Source organism: Hippocampus guttulatus, chromosome 11 (assembly GCF_054856545.1).
Source record: "Hippocampus guttulatus isolate MCC_2025c chromosome 11, RoL_Hgut_1.0, whole genome shotgun sequence".
Lineage (NCBI taxonomy): Eukaryota > Metazoa > Chordata > Actinopteri > Syngnathiformes > Syngnathidae > Hippocampus > Hippocampus guttulatus.
Genome location: NC_141271.1, coordinates 12556818 through 12569264, shown reverse-complemented (window position 1 = coordinate 12569264; position 12447 = coordinate 12556818). Strand labels below are relative to the sequence as shown.

General features: G+C 42.6%; 1 protein-coding gene across 1 annotated transcript; it reads left to right on the top strand.

Annotated features, from left to right (window-relative positions):
* Positions 1-246: 246 nt before the first annotated feature.
* Positions 247-11840, top strand: cog3 (component of oligomeric golgi complex 3). Its single transcript, XM_086124481.1, has 23 exons — positions 247-432; positions 615-755; positions 840-901; positions 1228-1393; positions 1539-1613; positions 1722-1814; positions 1956-2081; positions 2167-2247; positions 2334-2377; positions 2466-2592; positions 2809-2900; positions 3842-3981; positions 4857-5017; positions 5127-5235; positions 5316-5443; positions 7411-7500; positions 8145-8265; positions 8540-8628; positions 8733-8867; positions 9269-9344; positions 9471-9598; positions 10862-10960; positions 11105-11840. The coding sequence occupies exons 1-23, from the start codon at positions 256-258 to the stop codon at positions 11132-11134; spliced, it is 2490 nt and encodes an 829-aa protein (XP_085980607.1). The 5' UTR covers positions 247-255; the 3' UTR covers positions 11135-11840.
* The last annotated feature ends 607 nt before the right edge of the window (positions 11841-12447 follow it).

Below are 12447 nucleotides of genomic sequence, written 5' to 3'. Positions count from 1 at the left end.
CAGTCTGTTTTTGGGATGTAGGAGGAAGTTGAAGTATTCAGAGAAAACCCCCACAGGTATACTTTCAGAAATCACCTTTTTTTTCACTTTGCATTATAAATGAATACAAAGAAATCATTTATGAGCCACAACCGATGAAGAAACGTCAGCTGTAATGTGATTGGCGCACCCGCCATTCCTTCGCTGAGCCTTGCCTACCAGCATCCCGGAACAGGAAGTAGCGTCCGTGTACGTTGCTGACGTTTACCCTGCCGAATGACGATGGCGTCTACAGAGCAGCAGTCCCTGCTCGACTTGACAGATAAGGAGACCCGAGAGAAGCTGTCACTGTGGGACCGCCGCCCGGACGCCATGGCTCCCCTCACGGACAAGCAGACGGACTCCGTGCTGGAGATCCGAGCAGCTGCAGAAATGCCAGCTATCCCCTCTGAGGTGAGCTCCGAAGCTAGCTCGCTAGCATTGATGCTAACCGACTTTGTCATGACTTTTAGGTTCACTAAACTACCTCTTAAAGTAATATATTAACGTTACTAAATTACAAAGATATTGGTTTTTTTCTCTTCAACCTTTTATGCCGTTTCAAAGAAATTTATTGAGAGTATGATGCTGTGTAGTTACCCATTGAGGATCTGGGCAGCCTTTCATCTCGCTGCCTTCCTTTCACTGCCACCGTGCCCCAATCAACAGAGGACGTCCTCCTCAAAGGCTTCCAGATGCTCCAAATGGATAATGACCGGATAGAAACTGCACAACAGGTGACTTGATATCTATTTTAAATGTACTGCACGCCACGACTTACGTGTTGCGCAAGCATCACTAAACGCTGATGTTTGTTGCAGTTTTTCACCTGGTTTGCCAAGTTACAAGCCAACATGGATCAGGACGAGAGTGCAAAGTACAGGTGTGTCAATATTTAGTGCTGTATTGCCATACACAATGCTCGTCACATGCTATCATGTTTTAGTCATCAAGTCAGGAGTAGTATTTATCAATAGTGCATGCATGTTTATTGTTATGGTTGGAGACCTCAATTCCGCAAGAATGAAGGGCTTCATTCTAGTTTGATGTTTGTCTTAGACATGTAGAAGTTTTTTTTTAATATGCATCACTCATTCCAAAATAATGCAAACAAGGGTTGACTATACAGATAGAGGGGGTAACTGAATAAAAGGTACTCCAGTTTCCTCCCACATTCCATTTCGATTCACGTTTCTCTCTGAATTGCAGGCGGACGCGAGATGATCTGAGCTGCTACCAGAACCAATGTGATGCCATCCTGAAAGATGTCAGTGCTGCTCTGGAGCAGCTGGATTCCTTGCAGAAACAGTACCTGTTCGTGTCCAACAAGACCGGCACGTTACACGAGGCTTGTGAACAACTTTTAAAAGAACAAGTAAGTCGATTAACCAACAATTAGTTACTGAATATAAAGTTACTATATGGGGAAATAGGACCAAAGTTTCCCTCTTTTTCTGTAATGTTTGCCTAGTCTGGCGACTTGAGATTCAACTGTTTAGTTTTGTATTTCTTCCTTGCAGGCAGAGCTTGTTGACCTTGCGGAGAACATACAGCAGAAACTCTCATATTTTAATGAGCTGGAGCACATAAACACGGTTAGCTTTTGTTTCTTCTTCTTGAAATATGATTTTATTCGCCGTATTTCAGTGTACTTTGTATCCGTAAATGGACATGCTCATATTTCTTTGTGTATGTGTTTCCAGAAACTGAACTCATCCTCCTTATCTGTAAATAATGAAGGCTTTATACCAATGCTCTCCAAACTCGACGACTGTATTGATTACGTTTCTTCACATGTAAGTACTTTGACTCTTGTCTCATCATTTAAAAAAAAAAATGGATGAGATCATAATTTAGGTTAAAAACATGGATTCCCTCTTGTTGTGTTTGAAATGAAGACTCCTGCTGACTTCTGTGTTTTTATTTTTTTTTTTAAGCCTAATTTCAAAGACTACCCCGTTTACCTGGCCAAGTTTAAGCAGTGTCTCTCCAAAGCCATGCACTTCATGAAGGTCCACATTGTAAACACAATGCAGAACCTCTCAAGCGCTTTAACAAAAAGGGTATGACACAGCCGTAGTTGTATATTGTTGATCTAATTAATCGTGTTTCATTATATAATGGAACAATTTTGTGCTTATATTCCAGGATCCAATGAGTATGGCAAACGCCGACAATGCCTTTACACTCTACTATGTTCGATTTAGAGCAGCTGCACCCAAAGTTCGTGTAAGTTTGACCATTATTATTATTGTTATTTTTTTATATAATTGCATACTAGCACTTTGCAGAAGTGTCCTTTATTTTTCTTCCAGTCGCTAATAGAACAGATAGAACAGCGGGCGGCCAAGATTCCAGAGTGAGTGCTCTCCATATTTAAATGTACATTTCCCCACACAGTGCTGTCAGTCCCATACTCTGAATGGACTCTTTGCTTCTCCCTGCAGATACCATCACCTTTTGGATGAAATCCACCAGTGTTACCTGGACCAGAGAGAGCAGCTCCTCACTCCCAGCATTACTTCCACCATCACAGATCTGACCCAGCAAAACGGCAAAGACCACTGCGCCCTGGTGAGGCTCGACCGAGCTCAAAGCACAACTGCCCTTCTTAATAGCAGCCGCGTGACATTTCACATCAGACGAGAAAGCGCCGAGGCTTAGACCTGAGCATATTTTTTTCCCAGGGTCTCGATGAATCGGCTCACATGATAAATGGTTTTAACCTGCCGACATTTATGTCAGCATAAATGTTGTGTGGTTGAAAAAGGCCTTTTCCGTTTTGTGCAGGTCCGCAGTGGCTGTGCCTTCATGGTTCATGTATGCCAGGATGAAAATCAGCTTTACAATGAGTTCTTCTCCATGCCCACACCTAAATTAGAGTGAGTAGTGCCACCCCTCTATCCAGATTTCTTCTCACAAACTTTGTTGTGCTTTCAAATACCGTGGAATTAGAGATGAACAGATCTGATCTCAGGATCGGCAATCAGTATTAATCATGTCATTTTGCGCTGATCCTTATCATGCTACAAGATGACATTTTCTTTTGTTTTTTTATGATTATATTTTTTTCAGGATTATTCTGTCATGAAATGTCAAAATAATCCTGAGGTACAACGATATTGCCAAATGTGACAGCAATAGCTTATTTTTTTATACGACACAATTTAACGTTTGGAGTTTGTGTGGTGGAGTGAAAAACGGTCACCACATAATTGATGGGATCCCACAAAAATGCTCATCATCTCTTCAGGTGGCAACTTTTTAAGTCTTGTTTTACAGCACCTAATTGTTTATATATGACCCCCCCCCCCCCAAAAAAAGAGACCACAGTCACCACACATTCCTTGAAGTTAGAGCATATTATCATTTTGTCATTTCAAGGTGACACACAGTTAAGAGAGTGACATATCCCAAAAGGATAACAATTTAGCCTACTGTGACTAATAGACAGCGTAAATGCAAAACTGGGATCTAGGAGCAGTTTTAATTTTTATTTTTTAACCGAAATTTGAAAAGTGAAAACAGTGCAATAACCGATCTTTGTGTAGAGCTGTAGTGCCCAAGTCCTCAAGAGCCCCCATCAAGCCTGTTTTAGTTGTCTCATTCCTCCAACACGGCCTACCAAGCTTTATTCATGAAGTCAACTCTTTTTAGTGGTGCCGTCAGAAGGAAAAAAATACATGAAATACCGTGACCACCGTAGAACCGGCAAGTTAAAAAAAAGTGCCATGAGTCAAATGTATTTTGGGTGAATAAGTCTTATTTTAATAGTTCAGGGTGTAATTTCAGACTCGGTCTTAGATGTTTCAATGTTACGCAGAGAGCTGCTGGAGAGGCTGTGTTTATCTTTGTACGACGTCCTGCGCCCTCTGATCATCCACGTCATCCACCTGGAAACTCTGTCGGAGCTCTGTGGCATCCTCAAGACCGAGATGCTGGAAGACCACGTTCACCACAATGGTGAGTGGAAGCTTCTGTCCTCCCCAGAGCACCGCGAATGCCGCTCACTTGTGCTCATGAACACATAAGCCCCAAGAACATTAGGAACAGCTTCACAGTGGCGCAAATATTGTCTTTACTGAGGTAATAATGGAAGTGTTTAGACAAATTTTGTTATCTGCGTCAAAGACAACAAATGACACTGGTCAACACATTTTGTATTCATTTTTTCAAATCAGAGATGCAAGTAAACTTTTTTTTAGATGAATATATTTAGTAATATTTATGAATGAAGGGTTAGGTTCAGCAACAGGTGATTTTTTTAAAAATTGAATTTTTTCCTCTGAAACGTCCGCGATAAATTACAATGCATCCGTCTTGTGCAAGCCTTTATATGTCCACCCTAAAAACAAAAATGAAAATATCTTAAAAACCCGATGTGGTAGAAAAAATGAAGATATTTTTTTCAGTCAGCGTCAAAAATACATTTAGGGACACATTTAACCCAAGCCATATCTGATTCTAGTTTGCTGTTACCAGTGTTATCAATGATTTTTTTAAATAAATATTTAAATTTCTCAAATAGAATTTGGGGTATTTGTTAGTGTCCACTGTAACGATAAAAATTATTAAAAAAAATACAATCAGAAAATGTGTCTCCATTGTGAGACAAATAAACATTTTCTTATCTTTAAAAAACATTTCACTTTGTCTGCAGTGAACCCATATACGGTAATGTGCGAGTTTCACTTCTTGACTTCAACCACTGGGGGGAGGGGAATATATATATATATATATATATATATATATAATATATACACACACACACACATCATTTTTTAAAAAAAATACAATATTCTAATTTTCGAAGCACTTGCATATGTGTTGTGAAACAGCCGGCCAGCTGGGAGCTTTTGATGCCGTGGTCAAGCAGATGCTGGAGGATGTGCAGGAGAGACTCGTCTACAGGACACACATTTACATCCAGACGGACATCACGGGCTACAAGCCTGCCCCAGGGGATCTGGCCTATCCTGAAAAACTGCAGATGATGGAGGTGAGGCCAGACAGGAAGCTATCACTCTGTGGTTGTAAATTGTGCTTGTAACACCCCACACTTCTAAAGTATTTAGCAGCTCATCACTCCAGTGTGTCCTTCTCACCAGAGAATCGCTCAGAGTTTGAAGGAAGAGCAGTTGAAGCAAATGTCCCAAGAGGCCGTGTTTTCCGACATTCAGCTGGAGGATTCGGATGGGAGAAAAAACAGTAACGCTGGTGTGTGTGTGTTGACGCACTAATTCAACACTTTTTGACGTTGCAGTCGCGTGTATGACCTGTTTCCACGTTTACATAAGGACTTGCAGGGAAACCGGAGCCGTCCCGTCTGCAGGCTTCTGTTTCTCCCGCTGATTTGCACGGCATGTGGTATCCGACGGTCAGACGGACGCTGGTGTGCCTGTCCAAGTTGTACAGATGTATAGATGTGAGTACACGATAATACTGATGATTTCGATTTCCTAGAAGGTCTGGCGACTAGAATAGCAATGCTGCAATGTTATCATATGTATCCTTGTGTTCCTGATTTACAAAGAACGCAAATGGTGGGCGCTAAATTGCTTGTTCACTCTAGAAGATTGCACAGTCATTTGACGGGCCTGTCAGCGCTTGATCCTCTAATATTGCGATCGAAAGATCCCAAACAGCAGGTGTGCATAGTTGGTAACAGATGTATAAGAAGTGGCAACTGAGGGGTTAATACTTTTGGTGGCACGGATTATTTTCACTCTGGGTTATTTGGAAATGCAAAATGAAGTTGGAAGTGATGGCTTTGTAAACGTTAGTGGGCACAACAAGCAAATATTGTAGAGTGACAGAATAGAACTCTGAACCACATGGGACGTTTTGTTTGACAATCGGACTATTTTCATCAACACCAAGTCCTATGGTACTGCTGTATTTTAACGTTGGTCATTTTAGTGGTACTGTACTTGGACCCCTCATTTTGAGATCATTCTTGAGATCAACAATGATATTGCTCAGTCCACAAAAATGTTGCAATAAATTTACGTTTACATGCGCATTTCAAACGTTTGTTTCTGGCATTTCAAGAATGTTTACACGAGCAAAGAGGTTCTCCTTGCCACTTTTCATTTTGCCTGTGCTGCACTGGTTTGCAGCTGTCTTTCGGATGCAGTTTTCAAAAGATGCATAGCAACGAGTGCTCAGTTAATCTATTTGCATGTCGTCTTCCCAGAAGGCTCAAATGAACTGAGCGACGATCTTTATTGCTGTTGGGCAGAGGCGATCCTGGGTGTGGCCTCCACATCTGTTTGTGTTAGCAATCACGTTTGTGCACGTGGAAGCCTTGAGTAAAGCACGCCCTTGGTGCACACACAGAAATTATTAACAGTAATTCCTACAAAAGAAATATTTGACCATGGATTCCGTGGATTCATTAAAAGTCTGCCATTAGATTTTTCCAATATTAGAGCCTTGAGCCAATTCATTGCAAAGAAAAAAAAAGTGTTTCATGCCAAGATGTCTTAAAATATTATGAAATAATGCTGAGTCCCATAAACTCTGGATCAGCAAATTGGGTCAGTCGTTAGCACATCTACCTCACAGTTGGTTTGGGGTTCATTTCTCGCTCCGGTTTGCTGTATAAAGTTTTATTGAAGACAACATTGACCGTAGGTGTGAATGTGAGTGTGAATGGTCCGTTATCTTCAGCCTGCCTCTAACCAAAACCGATTGGTCACATTAAGTGTTGGGAAATTGGTGGTCAGCCGATCCCTTCAAATACTCAACTGAACTGTATGTAAAGAGCACTTTCAAACAGCCATCGCTGCATACAAAGTGCTGTACGTGGAGCAACTATCATATATACAACAATAAAGCAATAAAACCGATCTTTCACCAATCTCATCCCCCTCCGCAGAGGATTGAAAAAGTCAGCCGCTGTTCTCTTCTGCTGTGTAATGACTGATAATCTTTCCTTTTTCATTGAGAGAACTGCTTCATGTGTGTTAAAACAACTCACTCGTATTGTTTCCCAAGTACTGCTCAATGTTTTACAATGAAACAAGATTGGAACAGTGAAGGTACATGATGTTGATTATGAAAAAAATCGGGATCGGTAAAAATCATTATTGGCCAGAAAATTAGGATCGGTGCACCCCTCGTTGCTTTGCAATTTATATTAGAATACATCCACAGTGGAGCGAGAAAACTAAATCACACAGATAAGGCCTTTTCTTGTTTTTGTTGGGTTATTTTTTGTTTTTAAATCTGAAGAATCTATTGGGCATTCATAATGTTGACAATTGTACTGCTTCCCGCCTCCAGTGTCTCTCTGGGAAAACGTGAGAGTTAGGAATCTGTGGATAGGAAATCCCCTCATCTTTTGTTTTTTCTTCCTAATTCCCATCTCCATTATATTGCCTTTTCCAGAGAGCCGTCTTCCAGGGTTTATCGCAAGAAGCCTTATCTGCCTGCATCCAGTCCCTGCTGAGTGCCTCTGATAGCATCCTCAAGAACAAGGTTTGGCACACTCACTCGCTCAAGCGAAGTTTTGTACCCCCCCCCCCCCCCCATTTTTGTATTATTATAAAAACAGCTGCAAATAGCGCCTGTCTTTTGGATGCCGTCCCCCTCCCTAATTCTATTTCGTTGGAACTTCCTGCGGCAATGGGGTACTTAACTAAAGCAGCTGGGATGTCATTTAAAGTTTATTGTAATGGTGGCGTTATTATGCTCCGCAGACTGTTCAGCGAAGCGTCCTTTTATTTATGGGCCGCTCTCACCTTCAAATTTGCTGTTAATATCTACGCTGACTGGCCCGTTTCAACCTAGCATTTAGAATTAATGCGGCAACATCAATTTCGGATGACGAGTGTCCTCCCCGTGCCTCTTTTTTTCATCCCCCCAATCTTTAATAACGAGCTGAGCAATAAATGGCTTCAGATGTCTCCCCCCGCCGCCCCACCTCCACTGAATCGTATCGCTTTCCAGCTCTGGTTATGCAGAAGTTATTAATTAGCCAAATGTCCTTATCATATCCGAGACTGCTTGCGCTCTCCTTGTTCTCGACCGCCTGGAAAGTCAGACGACGCTTTTTTTTTTGTGTGTTTGGCAGCGTGGATTTTTAGCGGCGGTGCTCTCTTTCTGTCGCCCATCTTCCGCAGACACAAATAGACGGGCAGCTTTTCCTGATCAAGCACCTGCTGATCATGCGTGAACAGATTGCTCCATTTCACACCGATTTTGCCATCAAGGAAATCTCGCTGGACCTGAAGAAAACGCGAGGTAAGATAATTAAACGTTGGTCTTCAGCTCCATAAAGCCCGTCATTACATTCCTATGCTCATTAAGCAACTCGTGCCTATCACATGCACCGGTGGCAACAATTAATTCAAAAATTACAGTGTCATCTAACACCTTAATGTACGCTAACTGCTGCCTCCCAGGGGCACGTTTGCCCCTCCCACCACCTTCATCCAAGGTCATATTTGATTGGCGCCACTAGAGGGCACTCCAATGCTGCAGCCTGATTTTTCTGGTTTCTCTGCTCTTTGTCAAGACGCTGCCTTCAAAATCCTGAACCCGAAGGCTGTTCCCAAATTCTTCCGGCTGAACAGTCACAACGCCATTCTCGAATTCCTGTTGGAGGTTTTTATTTATTCTCCCCTTTTGTCCTTTCTTTAATTCAACATGCCATTCACTGTCTGCCAAGGGAGCCCACTCTTAAAAGCATCATTTTCTCTGCTCCGCAGGGAACCCCCGAGATAAAGGAGCACTACATCGACTCCAAGAAGGATGTGGACCGACACCTGAAGTTCAGCTGTGAGCAGTTCATTCAGCAGCAGACTCAGATCTTCACGGGGAACCTTGAGGAGTTTCTCACCAAGGTAACCGCCAGACGTGGCCTCAGGCGCAGACGGCACGTCCTGACCTTCAGCTCTCAGCTTTTAACTTTATTGCAATCCATTTGGACTGACACCTTTTCTCTCTCGACTGCAGACAAATTTCTTCCCTTCAGCTGTGATGTGTACTTGTGATGTTGCCCTATTTTCTTTCAACACAATTCTCTTCAAGTCATTTGCGGCCCACCTTTTTTTTCTCCTCCTTTTCCACCCACTCAACTCATTTCCATTGTCCTCTATTTTGTGCAAACACCACCAATTGTTCATTTGTCAAGCCAACAAAATCGTTTCTGTTTTGGAGTTAATCCATTTGACTCGGTGAAGACGATTGTGTTCTTTTGATTCTCTCCAAGGCTGTCACTAACTATTATTTACTATGAACACAGGTCGCAGAGCTGAAAAACATGGCCATCCAGGGTGGCCCCGCATACACACTGTCGAAGCAGCCGTGGGCTCAGCCCGGTAGGTTCGGGGGCTTGGGGAAAAAGGCCACTGTCATCTCGCTGCGGATCGTCTCAACTTGTACCGAGCACCCTCTAGGCTATGTCTGTATTCTCTTCCTTATTTTATTTTCCCTTCTCCTTTCAGCAAAGATCAACGATCTAGTGAGTGCAACCTACCGGGTGATGAAGAACAAGCTGCCGAGCACGCTGCAGAGCATGTCCTTGTACTTGGCCAACAGAGACACGGAGTTCATCCTTTTCAAGCCTGTGCGGGTGTGTGCCTCAAAACAGCAGGAGCTGCTTCTTCTTCTTTTTTTTTTTTTAAACTTTGATCATCAGCCATTTAAAAGAATGTTATATTCAGAGATATAGAGTCAGCTCGAACTCATCCGTGCTGGAGCATTAGCATATTTCACTTAATCACATTAGTCGCACTGCTGTAAATACTGTCGTGAAAGGAGCCGCTAATGAGTTTGGCAAAGATGGAGGGAGCATTGCTCTTCAGGTGTGTAGTTAACTGGCGGAATCATAATATGATTAATGAGACGATATTCTTATGAAATTATACATGGCCCAATGTAGCTTAGGTAACTGCGTTTAAAGGTCAGCGTGGTTGGTACACATTTCTAGTCCATTTAGAACCAGCATTTTTCACACTGTCAAAGCAACTTTTTTTCTATTTTTTTTTTTTGAGGTCCGATCCAAAAAAGTGACAGCCATCTGTCCCATTCATAAAATATCAATGTAACTTACTGGGTACAAGGTAGCCAAAGTGGTTGAAGTTAAATCGGGACATGGGCATTGTCATCTCTCATTCATGTTTACGCAGTCTTGTTATTATTAGAAAGTAGCTCTCAAACAGTCTTCAAACACACACTGACCAACCCCTTGCATGATTTAATAACACCCAACTCTTGTGTTGGATATGATTTTATGATACAAGTGTTTTAAATGTTGAGGCTGGTTAGTGTAGATTGTGTAATTGTTCTACGGCCAAGCAAGAACTCCTTCATTTTTTTTTTTTTTTTTTTTTTAATAAACAATGTACCTCATGGGACCCAAATAGACTGCATAGATCCGTCAGGTTCTTCCGCCGGGCGTCGTTTGCATGTCATCTTCCTCCCACAATCCTAAAACATGCATGTTAGCGTGATTGACTCCCAAAGACGTTTTTAAACGTCTTTTCAGACTTGGTCCAGAATTGGCTGGTATTGAATGAGTTAACTGTCCAAAGTCGAGAATATGAACGTGAATGGGTTTTTTTTCTTTATGTGCCCTGTGATTGGTTGATAACCAGTCCAGGGTGCGCCATGCCTCTGGCCCAAAAGTTTGCCAGGATAGGCCTCAGCACACCCAAAACCCTAATAAAAATAAGCAGTCTGCAAAATGGAGGGGTTGCTCATTTGTGTTCAAATCAGGAGTCTTATCCCTATGCTATGCTGTAGATGCACTTCTTCTAGGTTTGGTACCCGGGCGTCTTAATAGGTTTGTCTGTATGACTCTTCCAGCCCTTGTGATGAGTTTTTCTCTTTACAGAATAATATCCAGCAGGTATTCCAACGGCTCCACACTTTGCTGCAGGAGGAATACAGCGGGGAGGACCTCCAAATCATCGCATGTCCGTCAATGGAGCAGGTACACATCACTGTGAACCAAAGAGAAGCCACACCAGACATGTTTTTAATAATGCAGCTGCAACTCTCATTTGTGCTGAGAGCAGGTTGACTCGCACCCGCCTTAAATAAGCTCCACAAACAAGTCTTTCTTTCTTTTCCCCAGATTAACCTGCTGCTGTCTGTGAATAAGTAATGATCAGAAGGCTTCTGCTTGTGATGTCGCAAGAATGAGCCGCGGGACTGTGAGGGGGCGACAGGAGCCGCACTCTGAGCTGATACCGCTCTATAGAGCCAAAGATCTAGTCGGCAGTGCGCTGAGCCATGCGGCTCGAGTCAAGATCCCTCTTTTTTCCCCTGTTTAAAACACGGAGGTGTAAAAGAACCGAGCCGCATGTCACTTAACAGCAAATGGGAAAGGATAAAGCGTACTTTGCATACGACGATGGTGTGGGGCCAGCGGGCTGAATATATTGGAGTGTTCAGACGAGGACTCTTGTGTCTGTGAATAGGGGAGCTGGAGGGCTGTTGATCAGTCATTTAGCTGACAGCCAGTAAGGCAGCTCGCCTTCCGATTCCCTCGATGGCCATTGGTAGTATAACAAGAAAAACGCTGCAAAACCTTTGATTTGCATATTTTAGCACAGTGCTTCCAATGTATAATAAAACTGTTTTGCCTGTGCAACCAAATGCTCAGGTTTGTGATAATAGCTATCCACACATCTTTTGTTGCAACAATGTAAAAAGGTCAAATACAATGTTTTATACTTGATTTTCTTTTATACCTAGCTCCAAACTAATACTAGCTGATGGGGGAAATAATGTATGAAGTTACAATGATGTGTACAGTTGGACTATTTATGAACCTTCTGATTAAAACTTTCTTGATCTGGTTTGACCAACGTGCTGCGAATGTGATTCTGTCGAACGTCATTTCGCTAATGAGACTCTGCCCTTTAGGGAGTCTGCTTGTCAAACAGGCTGATACATCTTTGCACCTGTGCCGTGACCTTCTGTGGACTGACTGTCTGGAATCCGTGCAAAGGGATTGGATGCTCCGGAGCGGGACGATGATCTCTGCACGCGGCTGCGCTCCAACCCCCCCAACTGAAACCTGTCAGGTCTTTGCAGTGTGACACATTTGATTTTGCTGACATAACATGCAATAACAGGTCACTGGTTTATCCGGCCTTTTGCATCCACAAAAATACTTTAGCGCAGCATGGCGTGTTAGCAGTTAGCACCTCTGCCTTACAGTAAGGTTCAGGTTTCGAATCTCTGCATGTCCTCCTCATATTTGTGTGGGTTTTCACACACATTCCCCTTAAAAAAAAACAACGAGGCATGTTTTTAGGGTTGCTGAAGACTCTCACTTGGCCACTTGGTGTGATTGTGAGTCTGTCATTCAGCTGGGCTAGAATCCAGATGCTCCTTTGATCAGATAATGCTAAGTATTATTGACAGATTTAGACTTGCTTTGAAAACCATTTGGATTGAACTGATGTCGTC

What these genes read in the sequence shown, in the direction of transcription:
- cog3 (XM_086124481.1), top strand. Translation starts at nt 256, where the DNA reads ATGACGATGGCGTCTACAGAGCAGCAGTCCCTGCTCGACTTGACAGAT. An exon ending in GGATAGAAACTGCACAACAG is followed by an intron (nt 756 to 839) that starts GTGACTTGATAT and finishes TGTTTGTTGCAG; the next exon opens with TTTTTCACCTGGTTTGCCAA. An exon ending in CGGGCGGCCAAGATTCCAGA is followed by an intron (nt 2,378 to 2,465) that starts GTGAGTGCTCTC and finishes TTCTCCCTGCAG; the next exon opens with ATACCATCACCTTTTGGATG.